Source organism: Phyllobates terribilis, unplaced genomic scaffold (genome assembly GCF_046119375.1).
Source record: "Phyllobates terribilis strain yellow unplaced genomic scaffold, ASM4611937v1 Scaffold_1__5_contigs__length_1240528914, whole genome shotgun sequence".
NCBI lineage: Eukaryota > Metazoa > Chordata > Amphibia > Anura > Dendrobatidae > Phyllobates > Phyllobates terribilis.
This window is the reverse complement of record NW_027362761.1, coordinates 392,671,217-392,689,812: the sequence shown is the minus strand read 5'-3', so window position 1 is coordinate 392,689,812 and position 18,596 is coordinate 392,671,217. Positions and strand designations below refer to the sequence as shown.

The window sequence follows — 18,596 nt, the reverse complement described above, 5'->3', positions numbered from 1 at the left end:
TTTTTGCGATGCCATCCTCCTTCTTGCTTCGTGTGGATGACTTGTCCTACGTCATCCAGTGTCCTCGGCATCGCAGTCCTGTGGAGGGCAGAGCAAAGTACTTCAGTGCGCATGCACCAAGAAAGATCAAAGAACTGTAGTGCTTTGCTCTGCCCTCCGCAGGGCAGGAGTACGCCTGTGCGGGACTGCGATGCCGAGGACACTGTGTGGATGACGTAGGACACATCATATACACGAAGCAAGAGAGGACGGCATCACAAGAAGGGAGGTGCCGGACCAGGATCAGCAACGCCCATCTGACTCGACTGCCCTGTATGCAAGTATAAAAGAAGGTGTTTTTTTTTTATACTAGAATGCTGTATATCAGAGCTGAAAGGTGGTGGTCTTACCTCATATGGCACAAACCTGGTGACAGGTTCCCTTTAAAGCACACCTGTCAGCAGGATTGTGCTCAGTAAACTACATACACTGTCAGGTGGGTGACATTACACTTATTAAAATGATACCTTGGCTGATGAAATCCATCCTGTGGTTCTTGTGTAATCTTTACTTTCAGTTTGGAGATAATGATATGCCTGTGCTCCGGCGCTCGATCTGGTGCTCTACTTACATATTCATCTGCATGCACTTATGACAGCTCACTGATCGTTCACTGACCTGCCTCCTATTTTACATAATGCATCTAGTAGTGCAGGGCTAGGTAAAATAGCAGGCAGGTCACTGAACGATTAGTGAGCTGTCATAAGAGCATACAGATGAATATGTGAGCAGAGCACCAGCTAGAGCGCCCCCCACAGGCTGCCCCGGAGCACGGGCATATCATTATCTCCAAACTGAAAGTAAAGATTACACAAGAACCACAGGACGGATTTCATCAACCAAGGTATCATTTTAATCAGTGTAATGTTGCCCACCTGACAGTGTATGTAGTTTACTGAGCACAATCCTGCTGACCGCTGCTCTTTAAAAACAGACAGCACTAGGATGTAACTAGGTGCATCATCCTTCTGCTATCAGAGTTTATCACTGACCTATTGACTTACATGGATAATTTTGGTGTATGACTTGGCTAAAAATCAGACATGTATCCATTCATTTCTTGTTTTGCAGACAATCAGATGTGAACAGTCCCATAGACTATATATATGCCTTATCCATGAAATGCTTCGCTTATTTTTGTTCCTTTTATTAGGCTTTTGGTGCAGATTTGATTCAGAGGTTTTCTAATATGCTTTTTTTAGTGTAGACAAGCAATTGTTATTTTACATGCATTTCTGAAGCTTTCCACAGTAGTCTGTGGGGGACAAAATGCACCATAAACAGTTCCACATCATCTGTATACGCACAGTGGGAATCACATGGATTTCTTAGACAATTTACAGCAGAAATTTCTCCACCATGCGTCTGATGGCAGGAAAATGCTGCAGAAAACCTGGGTGTTTTTCCCCTTTCCCTTGAATGAGTGACGATGACAGAAGTGACACGCCGGTAACGTGACGCCGGTAAAGTGACGCCGCTTCACATCCGCAAGGAGAACAGAAGCAGCCGTCATTGCGGATCCTACGTTTTCTATGGTCTTTTCTATTGATGTTCTTTATCGGTTTCTGGGATGATTTTCTCATATTTTACAATTCATTGGAACAGCGAGTCGTCTTTACATAGAGATGAATAGGGAGAGTCGTTCAGTCGTCTTCAGAGCGATATTTCGGATGATTTCCAGAGAGGACCGGCTCCATCACCGCCAGATAAAAACGCAGTGTGAACATATCCTTAAACGCTGCAGATTTTCCATACAAAAAAAAGAAAAAAACGTGAAGAGGAAAAACACACTAAAATCCTCTTCATGAGCAGCACAGCGGATTTGCCATTGAAATGAATGAGAGAAGTCTTTAGAGCGTTTTTGAAGCCGTCTTCGTGTGAACCCTGCCGGCTGCAGCGTCCATACAAATCCCTCCAATTGTGCGGCATTTTTCAAAACCCCCTGAGTGGAGCCGGCGATGTGCAGAGAATCCTGCTCCATGTACCGCGGTGACAGAGAGCGCCGGTGCACGCCGCCCGCCATCCACGGCTGACAATGAGCCTGGCTCCCATCCCCCCGCCATTGTACGGCCGCCCCTCCCCCACTGGTTCCCCCGCACCTACAGCTCCACTATTTGAATTTAGTTTCAGGCTCGGAGTGTGGGCGCGTCGCGTGTCACCATTGGCCGCGGGACATCACGTGACCATTCTGGCGCCATATTGAGGCCAAGCCTCTCACTCGCCGCTGTTCCTGGCGGGGAGATCGCAGCGTCGCTCATTGTGCTCCAACCGGATTTATTCTAAATTATCCAGCGGGGTTCCTGGACTGGTCCTCCGTTTCCCTCCGCACCCGGGGATTATTTTTCTTCCGTTAGATCCGGAGCGGGCGCCCGGTGTCGCCTCTTCTCATTCAATCCTCGGTGCCGCCGGTATAAAGTTTGTGTGTAGCCGGGCCCTGTCACGTGCGGACTGGTTGTTTTTACGGCAGCTTCCATTGTACCATGGCGACCTCAACCCCCACCGGCCCCCGGCAGTCCAGCCGGAGGAGCAGCATGAGCACCCCGCTGAGCCCGACCCGCATCTCCCGCCTGCAGGAGAAAGAGGAGCTGCGGCAGCTGAACGACCGCCTGGCCGTCTACATCGACAAGGTGCGGAGCCTGGAGTCCGAGAACAGCGTGCTGCAGCTGCAGGTCACCGAGCGGGAGGAGGTGCGGAGCCGGGAGGTCACCGGCCTCAAGGACCTGTACGAGACCGAGCTGGCGGACGCCCGGCGGAGCCTGGACGACACGGCCCGGGAGAGGGCCAAGCTGCAGATAGAGCTGGGCAAGCTGCGGGGCGACTACGACCAGCTGCAGATCAGGTGAGGGGGACAGGTGACAGCCGCAGCCCCTCCCCCTCCAGTCATTGGCCCTGTGCACACCTGGGATGTCAGCCGTGTCCTGTGCTGCTCATCACACAGGCTGTACCCGGCACAAAGGGGGCTCTGATGTCTGAGACCTCCATGTTATCACTTCCAGATGTAGATTTCTGAGCTGGGAGGGGGTTGCAGAGGTATTTGTGCTTCCTGTCAATGGTGTGGCTGCTTCCAGAGAGCAATAGCCTGCATGAAACCTTCCAGGCACTGTGGAGAGCAGGTTGTGGGTCAGCTGGGCTGGCAGCCTGTGTTGTCAATCACTTGCAGGGTACATAGTGAATGGTGCATTGTTTGGGGTGTGAGTGGCGCTGTTAGTGAATGGTGTTGGGTGGCTCCCCTCCCCCTGCTCATTCAGCTGCACTCTGTCATACAGGGCTCACACCCTCTCTACTTCCTTCTTAGCTGCCAAAAACAAGTGCAGCTTTCCCGCCGCTCTGTAGCCCGCTGTGGACTGTGCAGCTGTTGGTGGCCTGCAGTTGTGGTTTTTTTTTCTCAACACGTTGTAGCCACAGGGGCATATGGGGTCATCAGCCGCTGGGATCAGTGTAGTAACAGATGGCATCGGTGACCCCAGACTACCTCGTAGCTTAGATGGAGATCCTTAAGAGGCTCACACCAGAGGTCTGAGGGTGATCTCATGTGTATTACTCACTGTGGGTCTTCAGTAATGATCTCTGGGACAATGGCCACAAGAAGCATTGGTTTACTACACAACTCACTAACCCTGTGTGCTACGTGTACCCCGTATAAGCCTCCTGGTGTGAGGGGAGCACACACCGCCTGTGCCAGCCATCAGGTGGAACCACAAAGCTGAGGCTGCATCTAAGTCTGGAGAATCCCTTAAAGCCATTGTCTGTGGTTTGCTTCTAACTGACGCTGCAGCAGGTGACAAGTGACTTGATGCCGTCTCCTCCAGACTGATGGGAAACTTACCAGCCCATGATGAATGCTGGGATCTAGCTTCACACATGAGGTCTAGAGCTGCTGGGATCTGAGCTGTATGAAATCATTGTAGTAGATGCCTTGAATCTGTTACTCTATTAGACTGTATTCTAGCAGTCTTACATTCCCCCTCCTGTAGGGGGCTCATGTCCTTTGTCAGGGAGTCCCCTAGACAATCTGCCATGGTGCACTGAGGAAGGGCTTGCTTATTAGGACATAGCGGTGTGTGCTGGAGTTTGGGGTCTTAACTTTCTGCTTGTTAAGTCTTTCTAAAGTGGGCTCAGGTGCTTGACATCTTGCCCTCTGGCCGGACTGTGCTGTGGCAGCTGCTTCTGGAATGGGGCCCAGTCTGTAATATGAGCCATGGCAGCTGACAGCTAATTCTTAGACATGGCACCCAATGTACAAAGGGCTCCTTTGCTAATGTCACTTTAAACAAATGTATCCATATAAAGCAAATGTGCAGAGCATCTGCCTGGAATGGTTTCCTTCCTGTTTCACGGATTCTGGAGTAACAGATGCTGGTGAGGTGCAGGGGATTGTGGCCCCTGGGCGCTATATATGTAGATCTGTCTATCGCATGCCATTCCTGTGTAAGGACCGGATTCCTTGTATCTACCGACAGATTTTAGAATGATGGCTTACAGTCAACAATAAACTCTGTGCAGTAGTAGCTGAAGTAATGTTACCAGCTTATTGTGGTCTCTATGGCTTATTACGGACTTCCTGACATTCCCAGGTGGTAATGAGTGTTTATTGTACAATGCTGCCCCTGTGAGGTGAAATGCTGACAGTGCAAGTCAAACCGTGTTGCTTGCTTAGAAGACCATCTGTAGTGATTGCCAGCAGAGGGACGAGATCTCGTGTTATCACAGGTGCTGGTTGATGGGTATAACGTTAACTGTGAAATCCTGAGGACAGAAATGGCTTGTCCACTAACATGTCATGTTATTTCCAGAGCTGCTTACTGGCCAAGGCAGGTCATGTGATTCTCCACACTAGGAAATTCCTTTAAATGGGTTGTCCTGTACTTTAAAAAAAAAAAAAAAAAAATGGCAGTGTGATTTCATGATACATACAAGCTTCTTTCTAATTACCTTGCACTGCTGATAGCGCCACTCAGAGGCAGTATCGGGTGGCCACTCACAGGCAGCACGTGACCTCCCCCCCACACCGATAGTGCCACTCATAGGCAGTATCAGCAACGCAAGGTAACTAGAAAGAAGCTTGAATGTGTGTATCATTAAAACACACTGCCATTTTTTTAAAAGTACTGGCCAACCCCTTTAAACGGCCCCTCCATGAACCATAACTTGAATATCCTGTGTCCAAAGCTACCATTGTAGGTGACCTATAGACTTCATAATTCACATTCAGAACATGTAATTGTGCAGATTTCCTAATAGATATCATCTGATAGTCCTAGTTATTTTGTGAATAAAAAATTAAATTCATATCTTGACAGTTTCTCAAAGAAGGAATCCGACTTTAATGCTCTGCAAGGCAAACTCCGGGACACCGAGGCTCTTCTCCACACCTCTGATGCTGCGCTTGTCACTGCTCGGGGGGAGAAGAAGGCGCTGGAGCAGGAGGTGGAAAGTCTCCAAGCTGAGATTGGGCAGGTGAGTGCCTGTGCTGTGACTGCTCCTCATTGATATTACATAATGCCAGCCGTCCTGTCATATACTGCAGGTCTGACCTTTATTTTATGATTGCTGCCATTGAATATTTATTGGATTCTATTCTTGTCCAGCCCTTTTAGACAATGGGGTTAAAGTAACTTTTATTAACTGATGTGAAAGTTGTGTAATTTTGTAACTTATTTACAGTATCAATTCTTTGTTTTTGTTAACTCTGCTTCCCTGGCTGACTGACAGACCTATCTGATAACTGTAATCAGTCTTTGAGCCTCTTTACCAGATCAGATTTGTATCCCCTGAATGTAATAGTGTAAGTTCTTAGCTACCAGTGTAACTAGTGTAGAATTTAATGACTCCTTTTAACCCTTTTCCCACCATTAGCCATGTATGGCGCAAGTTGGCAGCGGGATCAGAGGCTGAGCCCGTACCGTACGAGGCAGATAATCACTAACACAGGATATGTCTACGAGCCTCGGAGGAGCAACTGTTTAGCGGAGCTGTCAACCTGTGACTGGCATTTCTACCTCGCCAGCGCGGGATTGTATCAGTCCACATGTCTATCAGGCGCTCCCCCACGACATGATCACAGGGTGCCGATGAGTTGCTGGGTCTTCAGAAGACCCTAACTGTCACTTTCCCCACTCGTGTTTGCTATCATGGCCTTGTGTTGAAAGCTAGCCTGTGGCTTGGCTTCAAACGAGATTTTATATGCACATACATGCCGTATTTGTATATAAAGTACAAGCTTTTTAAATGATCGCAGGTTTGAGGCCCCTGAGGGGGCTAACAAATATGGATGTTAAAGGAAAACATTCACACTTTTTCCCCATTAAATATAAAAAATGCACATTTGGCATCATTGTGTTCATAAAAGTCTGACCTGACAATATAAATTTAATACAGCTGGTCACTGCAAACCACAAAAAACACAATCAAGATGTCATATTTATCCCAAAATGGTATTAATAAAAACCTCAACTTGCCCTTCCAAAATCAAGCCCTCACACAGCTGTATCAGAAAAATAAAAACATTACAGGACATTACAGTCTCCTCTCCTCCACACCCGGGTACCATCCGCACATTGGAACACATGGAATGCGCATCTACATATACAGTGATGCGGAATCCATGCGTTCCAATGGCGGCAAAAACGCAGCGCTTCCGCAAAATAATTGGTAGTGCTGCGTTTTTTTCCACAATGATAATCCGCAGCGGAAATTTCCGCAGCATGTGCACAGCACATGCGGATTATCATTGGGGAACATGGCAGGCCTTCTACCATGCGTTTCTGCAGCGTTTTTGCCGCTGCGGAAACGCCTAAAAAACGCATCGTGGGCACACAGTCTTAGTGTTTTTTTGCTGTGTTTTTTTTTTTTGCATTAAACCATCAGCATGCACAAGAGACAAATGTACCTGGCAACCTGCTTTTTGTAAGCTGTTTCTTTACTACGAAGAGTGCAGGATTTGCTTGTGGGGATGAAAATGCAGCAAAAACGCAACGTGTGAACATAGCCTTACAAAGTGTCTTCACACATGGCTTTTTTTTTTCTGCACCTTAGGCTATGTGCCCACGTAGCAGATATGATGCAGAGCGATTTTGCCTCTCTGGCAGAAAAAACGCATGCAGATTTACATGCGTTTTTTCAAGCACTTTTCCAAGCGATTTTAGCATCACTTGGAAAAGTGCTTGACTAGTTGGTCACACAATATAAATCCATGCAACCGGCATGGATTTATAATGTGTGGGATTTATAATGTGTGAACAACTTAAATGCTTTAAATGCAGCATCTATAGTAAAAAAAAAAAAAAAAAAAATTAAAACGTTAAAAATAAAAAATAAAAAAACCTGTATATTCACCTCTCCGGCGGCTCCCGGCCGCGTCTTCTCTCAAGCGTCCCGCAGTGTACTGTCAGGACCTGCGGTGACGTCAGTCAGCTGATGGTCACGAGACCATCACCTGACCGCCGACGTCAGCAGTCTCGTGACCATCAGCTGACTGACGTCACCGCAGGTCCTGACAGTACACTGCGGGACGCTGAAGAGAGAAGACGCGGCCGGGAGCAGACTGGAGGAGACCGGGGGCCGCCGGAGAGGTGAATATACAGGTTTTGTTTATTTTTAACTTTTTTTATTTCTTTTTTTCACCGCGTGGTAGCCGGAATGAAGAGGAGTTGTAGTCTCCTCTTCATCCCGGGTACCACACGCACCGCGATTACGCTGCAGCGTAATCACTGTAGAAATGGTCATGCTGCGTTTTGCAAAGCAATGCGAATTCGGTGCTCAAATTAGCGCATCATGTGCACAGCATATCCGAATTCACATTGCTTTGCATGGCAGACTGTTTTACAAGCGTTTTTGCGACCTTAAATACGCCGCAAAAACGCTACGTGGGCACATAGCCTAAAACTTGAGTATTAGCACAAACGCTGCTTACAATTTGCATGTTTCTGATGTGCTTTGGTTTTTCCCCGTTCATTTGAATTGGTGAAAGAATTGATATACTGCATCTTGGCAAAAAATGCCATAGGGTGTCAGATATGCACTATAAAAAAATAAAAATAAATTTAAAAAAAAGCGTGAGCTTTAAATTTCATAAATTTTGCTGGTTCTTTAAAACGCTGTGGATTTTAAGTATAAAAATATGCAGCCAAAACACAATGTGAACATGCCTTTGGGGCACATCTTAACGGCAGAGCCCTGTGAATGGAGCATGTATGGCTCCTTAAAGGGGTATTTCCATTTCCAAGATCCTATCGCCAATGTGTAATAAAAGCATATACCTCCTAATTAGAAATGTAGCATAGTTTTTCTGATTTGCTATGTCTTTCCTCATGTGCAGACATTGCAGGACCTTAGGTATCCATGCTTACAACCACTGACATAGGGACAGCTAGCTAGTGGTTGTAGCCATGGATACCTAAGGTCCTGCATATAAGGAAAGACATAGTGAATCAGAAAAACTAATACATTTCTAATTAAAGGTATTTGCTAACATTATTACACCTACTACATATTGGAATATAATTTTGGAGATAGGAATACCCCTTTTTAATACAATATGTTGGTGTTTAGGCCAGAAAACTTGCGTGAAACACTTTGCACAAAGAGTTTGCAACTAATGTGGAGTTGCATATGTTTTAGCTCTTGTCGTTCTCATGCCAGACTCAAGCAGCTCCACCAAAATGGGGAGGGGGATGGTGATGGGGCTCCTACAGCTTGGCAAATTCATGGAAAGTAGTCTGGTGAAAACCGCTGGCAGTGTCACTGACCAGAGTAACATTTCTTGTGAGGTGTACAGCATTGAGAGGTCTCTATGAATTTGATGCACCTTATTCCTGCACACTCCTCATTAAGACTGATTTGTGGTGGATTGGAGCCGTACACTCTCTTGGGATTTTGTCCTGCAATGCTGTATACAAACTCTGATCATGGTGACTTTGTTTGATTTCACACTTTATTTGATACAAACTCAACTCAGTCATATGTAGGTATAGCATTGGGGGCTCCCAGTGTGTGTATGTATATATGTGTATCTCTATCTCTCTCAATTGTGTAATGTATAATTGTATGATTTCAGTTTGAGGCGGCATTGGCAAAGTTGAAGTCACAGCTTGGTGAAGAAACTCTATTGAAAGTGGATCTTGAAAATCGGTGCCAGTCTCTGAATGAAGAGCTTGAGTTCAGGAAAAGTATATATGAAGAGGTAATTGAGATTTGTGCCCAAATGATGAACGCCCTGCTGTCCTAACATGCTATTCCTGGCTTCTATGCGGGCCTTGGTTAACTTGTAGACCACCAACATTTGGACTTGTGGAATAACTTCTGCTGCAGAAATGTAATGTGACTGCCCTTATCCCAAGATTCCTTTCACCTGACGCAATATGGTCCTGTCACACTTGTGTTGCTTGGAACCTGCTGATCTCTGAAAATCTACTTTTCAGGAGATCAAAGAGACTAGAAGGCGACATGAGACCCGTTTGGTAGAAGTTGATTCTGGTCGTATCATTGAGTATGAACACAAACTTGCCCAGGCGCTTTCAGATATGAGGTCTCAACAGGAGCAACAAGTAAAGCTCTATAAAGACGAACTGGAGCAAACTTATCAAGCTAAGGTGAGTCTAATGCATGTGGTGATGTTGCTTGGTTTACACATACTGTAATTGCAATTTTAAAGGCTACTTCTGTGTGCAAAAAGTAATGTCCCATTTGATGTTGAACAGTAGTTGGCCAAAGCCTGATTTGTATGTTATCAGAAAAATGACAATTAGTGCCCTAAACATTCACATGACTATATTATAATCTTCGTAGTCTACATTTGATATTTCAGGTGTGTATATTGTCATACTCATAGGACCTGCACTATTGACGCCTGTATATGTACCTTAGTGTCACGTTTCACAACCGCTGCATATGCAAGTTGGTGTAATGACTTCATTTCCTTAGGAAACCTTTAGTTCCTGTTTGGTGCTGACGCTAGCACGGTGATGTTCACATTAGGTGTCCTTCCCTTTCTGACTTTAACACTTTGACATTGATTTTTCAGCTGGAGAATGCTAGACTGTCTTCTGAAATGAACAGCTCTACTGCCCACAGTACTCGTGAGGAGCTGATGGAAAGCCGCCTGCGCATTGACAGTCTCTCAAGCCAGCTGTCTGATCTGCAGAAAGAGGTATAAACCTTCATGTGGGTTTTTCTTTTTTACTGTAAATGAGGGCATGCATTTTCCTTTGCGGCATTAACAAAGGATCTTGTCTTCAGTCTAGGGCATGGTATGACCGGATGCAAGAGTTAGAAGAATTACTAGCTAAAGAAAAGGATTCTTGTCGCAGAATGCTTGCAGAAAGAGAGCGGGAAATGGCTGACATAAGGGACCAGATGCAGCAACAGCTTTCAGACTATGAGCAGCTTTTAGATGTCAAACTAGCCTTGGACATGGAAATAAGTGCATACCGCAAGCTGCTGGAAGGTGAAGAGGAAAGGTAAGATGTGTGCAGCTACTTGTCTCTTCCAGTTCTGTGCTGCTGGGTTTATATACAAATGACTAACTCCTTTTCACGTCTGTGTTAGGCTAAATCTTTCTCCCAGTCCATCATCCCATGTGACAGTATCTCGAGCTTCTTCAAGCCGAAGTGTGAGAACTACCAGAGGCAAAAGAAAGAGGGTTGACGTAGAAGAGTCAGAGGCTAGCAGCAGTGTTAGTATTGCTCATTCAGCTTCTGCAACTGGTAATGTGTCCATTGAAGAACTGGATGTGGACGGCAAATTTATCCGACTGAAGAACAACTCTGACCAGGTAAGCTGTGCTAGTCTTTACTGATTGTGTCGGAATCTTGCCTATGTGCTGCTGCTGTAATGCTGTTGTAATGTGATTTCAGGATCAACCACTGGGAGGTTGGGAAATTGTCAGAAGAATCGGGGAGACCTCAGCAAACTACAAGTTTACTTCAAGATATGTCCTCAAGGCAGGACAGACTGTTACAGTAAGTTACTGAATAGGCTTGTAGCTTGGCATTTTCTCCCACTCTTGAGAACACAAATATATGTATAGAAGTTCACCAAATATTGATGTAAAGGCTGAAAAGTGGTGGTTAGCTTCCCAAAAAAACAAGTGTACAATATTTTGTGAGCCTTGACCATAAGTGCTGTACCATGATATTTAGCTGTAGGAATCCTATAGTTGAGCATCCACTTGAACCTGTAGCCTATTACTGATCTTCTCATGTGGGTCCTATCGATTGCTAATCCAGAAGTCAAAGATGGCATATAAAGAGTAACATTTTATTCTTCTTCTTCTAGGTTTGGGCTTCTAATGCTGGGGTCCTTGCTAGTCCTCCTTCTGACCTCATCTGGAAGAACCAGAGTTCTTGGGGCACTGGTCAAGATGTCAAGGTTGCGCTGAGAAATTCTCAGGGAGAGGTACGTCTGCTTGCCTTCACTTAACCTTTATTAAAGTGCAGAAACTTATAGCTTTGTGTGGCTCTGCTTGTGAAAACAGAAAACTGTATTAAAAGAACTGCCTTATAATGTTATCTTACTGCATTCCCATGCAAACAAAGTTCTATTTTTCTTGCATGAGCCTATAGGGGCTTGTTGGATTCTTCTCACCTCTGCCCTTTGCACATTCCAACTTAAAACTAGCATTGTTTCTGGAAAAGGAACAAGCTGGCTGCACTTTCTGCAGTGTGGAATTTCTTATGTTTCTTAAATTTTTTTAGTGACTCGTTTTTCATAGTTTTGAAAGTGCCATCCACTGCTGTAAATGATTTGGAGAGAACCACCTAATCGCCTCCTGTTGTACTACAGCACAATATAAGTGGTTTCTCCTGAAGGTTCATAATTAAAAAAAATTTACTTTGGTCCCTTGAATTAAAAATTGTGACGTTGCGTTGTGACCTCTCATCTAATTGTCAATGAGGATTATTGCTTAATGCTAAAAATCCTTTTAAATGTTTGGTTGCTACTTTGCCCGCTCCACAAACTCTACTTGTGCCTGTGTAACCTTTTGTCTTGTCTGTGTTCTTCCACAACTTTCCTGTATCTCCATTGCCACTGCTGTCAGCCTGTCATGTCTGCAGCTGTGATGCTGTAACCACAACTCTGAGACAGCACTAGAGTAATGGGACTGTAAGACTGTTCATACTCAGAGGGCGCTTGTGGAATAAAACTGCAAAAACCCATTTAAGTCCATGTCTTATTCCCAAACATTACTAGCAGATCAGTTTTGCACAGTTGACTAGCGCCTGACGGTCTTGTATGCTATTTTTATTGGTCTAAAAAAAATTTCTCCATAGGAGGTGGCTCAAAGGACAACTGTTTTCACAACATCTATACCTGAGGAGGAGGAAGAAGTTGATGAAGAGGTAGAGGTTGTAGAAGAGATTGAAGCCCGACCTCGTCGACAGGTATGGAGAAAAGAGTTAACCCTTCAGTTATTCATTTCTATTTTAGGGGGGGGGGAATCTAGTATGCCATAAGTGATTGCAATGTAGCTATTGTAGAACTCCGCAGTTTGTACACTTATTATGCTGCTTAGGGGGGAGAGCACATGATTTTAAAAGTGAACCTTGCTTTTAGTCTGTTTTGCTTAAAGGGGTATTCCCATCTCCAAGATCCTATCCCAAATAATATTAGCAAATACCTCCAATTAGAAATGTATAGTTTTTCTGATTCGCTAGGTCTTTTTTTTTTTTTTTTTTTTTTTTTCCTTCCCCCTCATTTGCAGGACCTTAGGTATCCATGGTTACGTCCACTGAGAGTGACAGCTAGTTAGTTGCTAGTGGTTGTAACCATGGATACCGAAGACCCTGCACATGAGGAAAGACATGGTGAATCCAAAAAACTAATACTATATTTCTAATTGGAGGTATTTGCTAATCTTATTACACCTACTACATTTTGGGATAGGATCTTGGAGATGGGAATACCCCTTTAACTACTGCCAAAAAAAACTAAATTCACTGACTACTGCTTGGTGTACAAGCATCCTTTAAGAAGGTTTTCCCACAAAGTGCATTTTAATAGCTCTTGAAAGAATAATTCCATAATTGGATGTGTGGGAATTTGTTCCTCTGCTGAGATATTATAAATGTGCCCCTACTGTGTATGGTGGTCTGACTGTTCAGTAACATGGTCTGATCATACCACAGCTCCTGGGCAGGGGAGGAGAGTGTACAGACAGCACGGCATGGGATCGCAGCTGCTGCTCTGTAATTGTATGTGTTTTTAAAACGCCTTGCCTCACAGGAGAAGAAAAAACAAACTGCCGCAATCCCATTCTGTCCTTTCTCTGTGCGCTCTTGCAAACTCCCCACCAGGCCAGGAGCTGTGGTATGTTCAGCCCATGAACTGGAGGAGCTCTACATGGTCAGACACCGCCATTACACACAGTACCTAGCAGGCACACATTAATAAGAGTCTCAGCACAGGTGTATGTATGTATGATCTCTATCTATATCACAGAGAGAGATTAGCACCTCCAATCATGAACCTTCTTCCAAGAGCTTTTAATTAAAATGTACTTTGTGGGAAAACCCATTTGAATGAACCTGTCAGTTGGCTCATGCTGACTAAAGCCTGGCTGTTTTCTTGCAGCCAAGTATAGTTTTTCTCTAGACATGATCATTGACAGATGAGACTATTCCTACACCACTCTCTTGCGATGTACACACATGGGTACGAACTGTTAAATCACCTGGAGTGCTGTAGAGCAAAACTGGCCAAGGGTGGTGCTGGACTAACCTCATCTCTGCCTATGATTCCTGATTGGAACTCAACTTATTTTTATGAAATGTCAGAGCATTTTAGAGAAAAAACATGCCTAGGTGCAATAGTGCAGCGTGAGTCGACTGACTGGCTCTTTTAGGCTTTGTCCATTGGACAGAGTAAATTTTTAGCCTCTGGATGTAGGCATTTTCAATTCACTGACAGCTAGCAGGTACCTTCAAAATTGCTGCTAGACCTAAAATAAAGCATTACTAGGTTGTATAATGTTAAGCAGTCTTGCATGTGCATAAACTGATAGAAGGGCAATGGGTTAAAAGTGAATTATGTGCAGTGTCTAATTTTAGTTGGGATTTGTGCCTAGAAGCCGAGGATGACGTTGGTGAATATACATTGATCTTGATTTCTTGTCTCTTGTAGGCTGCTGACAACAGAAGCTGTGCTGTTATGTAAAAGTTACCAGTCTGACTTTGGCCTCCAGATCTGAGCCTCTTGGGAATATGACCCTTCATTGTTGGTGTACAGCATAAAATGCCTGAGTTAATGGCCTTACCTTTTTTATTACAATGATGGGCATTTGGCCATTTTAGGAATTGTAAAATGTGAATTGCCAGGTTTTACACTGATTCAGGATTGAAATGTTAATGTGAAGGCCATGTATTCCTATCACCTGCCAGTCCCAAGTGACTGCACTTGAAGGTGCTCTCTAGCTGGAGGCTCGCAACATTTCTGCTTCCAGCATTTTTTTGTACTGAATTGTTTTTATTTTCTATTACAATCAGAATTTTAAACCATTTTACTCCTCGGCTTTATTGCAAAGGTGTTTGTATTATGTGAAAAATGCAGCTGTTTTATTGGCAATTTTTTTTAGACTAGTTTGGGTGGGTAATGTAGCTATTTTAAATGACACCATGGTTTAAGTAAAATAATAAAAAAAAAAAATTCTTTCTAATATCGTTCTTGTAATTTTTGTGCACATTATAGGCTGGCTTCTGTTAGGTTTACACTGCACATGCATACACCAGAGAAAATTAACATATGATGCAGCTTTCTATAAAATGTTGTGCTAAAGCAATATCTTGCCAGAGAAATCTGTTTCCTTCTCCTGGACTTGTATTTTATTAATTTATGGGTAAAATCTGAATTCACCGAATACAAACTTTCCTTATGAGCACCCACAGTTATCTATCTCAGTAAAGTTCTATGGAGGGAACTAGAGGTACACAGATCTTCTCCTGAAACGGGAGATGGCGTGCAAGCTTCGATCTCGGTAATGGGGAAAGTGTATCATGGAAGACAGATCTTGCATGTGAATCGAAAATGTTGAGTGATCGGTTTAAGAGGAGATAGAAGCAGATTTCTAATTAGTAAATTAGTTTTTCGCATGTACTATTGATTTCTGGGCTAAAAAAAATATATATACATTTGCTTTTTTTTTTAAAAGCAATCTGTCAGCTGGATTTCACCCTTGAAACGATGTGCATGTAGCTCTTTCAAAGAAAAGTCCAGCCAAACATTTACATGGCCCACCCATTACTGATCAGTGTTTCAGTTAACATGCAAGAGAGGTTGTAGATCTGAAGCCTCTGTTACACCAGCACTGCCTCCTACTGATTGAACGCTCCTCTTCCTGAAGTCACACAGCATAGAAGCTGTCAAGCGGGAAGATGTGGCTCTAGGTGGGGAACAGAGCTGGAGTGACTAAGGCTTCAGAGCTACAGCTTATTTGCATATCAATTAAAATGCTGACTTCTCAGGAACGGATTTGCCATGTTAAAGTATTGCTAGACTGTTGGTCTGACAGGGCTGCATGTGCATAATATTATATCATAAATTCAACAATTTGAGAAATTTTAAAGCAGGGTTTTCATTTATTTTTCTCCAATCCCATCCACAACACCACAGGAGGTTGCCTCCCCATCCTAATTGGGGACCGGAAACACAAAAAATGTTAAATGGCCCCTTCCCACCTTCTATCCTCAGTGTTTTTCATGTCCCTAAGGACATGGGAGAGGTTACCTGTTGAGCCGGGCTGCAAAGGTCTCTCATGCTATCTTCCTCCTCATGCATCTCCCACTCCTTCAGGGGCAGGACCTCACCCCTTGCTCCTCAGGGAAAGGCCTTCACACATCAGTGTCTCTGGTATGTGTGGTGACCATTTTCACATGTACCGGAGACTTATACATGTAAACTCATTCAAATGAATGGATCTGCATACCAGTCAGTGTGTTTCCACAAAGTATCCAAAACAGTGTTTTGGACACCGTGACGTGTCTTTTTTTTTTTTTTTTTTTTTTGCACACAACATCCTGCGCACTGATATTCGTGTGACACATACTGGCACCTGGGAAACTGCAGCACACTTTGCGCTGTTCCCTGGGTGCTGAATGCAGCTCACATCATTGTCTCCTGTGATCAGCAGACAAGCAGGAGACAATTATGGGCGTTGTATTCGGCACCCGCAGCATACATTGTATGTAAAATCAAGAATTTAAATATATAAAAAGAAAAAAAACAAACAGCGTGGGCTCCTGACAATTATTCATAACCACAAGAGGGAAAGCCGCCTCCTGGGGGCTGATACTAATAGCAAGGGACAGGGGCCATTAGCCCACAATGTTCCCTGGCTGACAGCTCATAACTGATTAGAATTTACAGGGGGACCTACATTAATTTTTTTTTTTCCTGCTGTCCCCCTGTAAACACTAAACAGAGCTGTGGGCTGCTATTGGCTAGGGAAGGGGCCATTGATATTGGCCACCTCCGAGGCTAATGAGATCAGCCCTCAGCGGCCCCAGAAATGATGTGCCAATTCTGGCGCTTGGCCTCGCTCTTTCCACTTGCCCTGGTGCGGTGTCAAATAGGGTTAATGTCAGCTTTGTATTGCCAGCTGACATCTAGCCCAGGGGTTAATGATGGAGAGGCATCTATAAGATTCTCCCATAACTAACCCCATAGTCTGAGTGTAAGTGGAAAAACAATAAGAATAAAATCCTCTTATTTCAAATAATGACAGATTCCTTTATTGAAATAAACACAATCCCTCTTTTTCCACTTTTATTTTAGGAAAAATACTTATACTCACCTAAAGATAACAAACAGGCAATGCCTGCATGTGTCACAGCTGTCTTAACAGCCGCAACACTTGCAGCCGCGGCGGCTCAAGCATAGATGCTGAGCACGCTGAAAATACTCGGGCAGCACCTGACCATGCTCGGTGAAGGGGTTAACCAAGCATGCTCACGCAGCACTACAGACTACCTAACCTGTTCTCAAATCCAGCCTGCAGTAAGGTTTCTGGATTCACATTAGATAGGTTCCCAGCAACGAGAATCGCCTTATTGTGTCTGCTGGGTACACGTGACTTGGTCAATTTATGCGCTAAGCATTGTCAATTTGCTACTTTGTTAGCTATATAGGGAGATAGCTACTCTTTGTACACCCTTGTTTTCTGTTTAGAAGTGACTGTCAGTCTTTTGATATTTGTAGTTTTCAATTTGGTGCATTGACAAATGTGAGACTTTTTAATCCCTTAAAGCGAACCTGTCAGCAGGATTTTACTAAGTAAACTACAGCCAGTGTCATGTTGAGGCTGCTGCACTGATTAATATGATACCTGAGGTGAAGAAATCCATCTTGTGGTTCTTGTGTAATCAGTGTTTGCAGTTTTGAGTTAATGATAGGCTTGTGCTTTGGGGCGGGACTAAAAAAAAACTTCTAATAAGCTATTTTCCCCTCACCCATGACAGCATACAGAGAGCAGGATCTGTCCCTATTACTGGACAGGAAGCCCTGAGCACAAAATAAAAAAAGGCAATTCCCACTTCCTCCTTCATGTGGTAGGAGCCTTGAGCACATGGCTGGAGCAGCCGTGAATCATGGAACACCGTAGCATTTTCTATAGCAACATCTAGTAAGAATGGCAGTGAGTACAGGGGCCCAGGTGGGCGCTGAAATGTTAACATCAGTCTGGGAGAATCTAAATGTAATGATACAGTATCTGTTTGATGTTTGGCTTAAGGCCTTGTGGTTCAATAACACAGCCTGGGAAAATGGCTTGCTGCCTGGAGGTTTTCGCTTAGGTGCTGTGGTTTAGTTGGCTAAAAAGTCCATCTTGTCAACAGATCCTGTTTGATTTTTTACGAAGGTCTCATCTTGGGCCTCATTTCTTTCATGACTGGTCACGTCTTGTGTATTGAGCCTCATGTCTAGCCTCTTATCTTGTGGATTCACCCTGCCGCTTCATGCCTTGTGTATTGCGCCTCATGACTGGCCTCACGGCGCGTATGTTGCGCCTCACGGCGCGTGTGTTGAAAATAAAAACGTCAACTCGTCCTGCAAAAGACAAGCCTTCACATGAGTCTGCCAGCAGAAATATGAAACTAAATGTAGCTCTCAAAATATGGAGATGCAAAGCAACAAAAAGCGTTTTTTAGTATGTGAAAGCAGCCAAACAGAAAAAAAACACAATATAAATCTGATATTGCTGTAATCACACCGAACTGAAGAATAAAGTCGTCCAATCACTTATACCGTATGAGGAACGGCGTAAAAAATAAATAAAAACAATTTTTCACCTGCTGTTGAGGTTTTCTTTCTGCCTCCCAAAGATCGAAGCAAGTATCGGCTCACATTTATCCTGTACTCTACTTTGAGTGCTTACACCGGGGTTTCAGTGTAAATCTCTGAAATATGTGATTCAGACGGAACGCCCAGCGGAAGATTCCCTATAATGAGGCAGATAAAGGCACTGTTGACACAGTCTAACCTGTGATCAGTTGGTGGTCATCTTTTTAGGGGTGCATAAAAGCGCGGTTGACCAGTTTTGTGCACTTCTGAAAAGGCTGAGCAGAGGTCAG

At 44.2% G+C, this 18,596-nt stretch overlaps 1 protein-coding gene across 1 annotated transcript; it reads left to right on the top strand.

Moving 5' to 3' along the window:
• The first annotated feature begins 2,223 nt into the window (after window positions 1-2,223).
• LMNB1 (lamin B1) lies at window positions 2,224-14,689 on the top strand. The gene is made up of 11 exons (XM_073676676.1): window positions 2,224-2,878; window positions 5,340-5,496; window positions 9,095-9,220; window positions 9,459-9,629; window positions 10,061-10,186; window positions 10,276-10,496; window positions 10,585-10,810; window positions 10,893-10,997; window positions 11,314-11,433; window positions 12,309-12,419; window positions 14,158-14,689. Exons 1-11 carry the CDS (start codon window positions 2,520-2,522, stop codon window positions 14,188-14,190), a joined length of 1,755 nt encoding a protein of 584 aa, XP_073532777.1. The 5' UTR covers window positions 2,224-2,519; the 3' UTR covers window positions 14,191-14,689.
• Window positions 14,690-18,596: the final 3,907 nt, after the last annotated feature.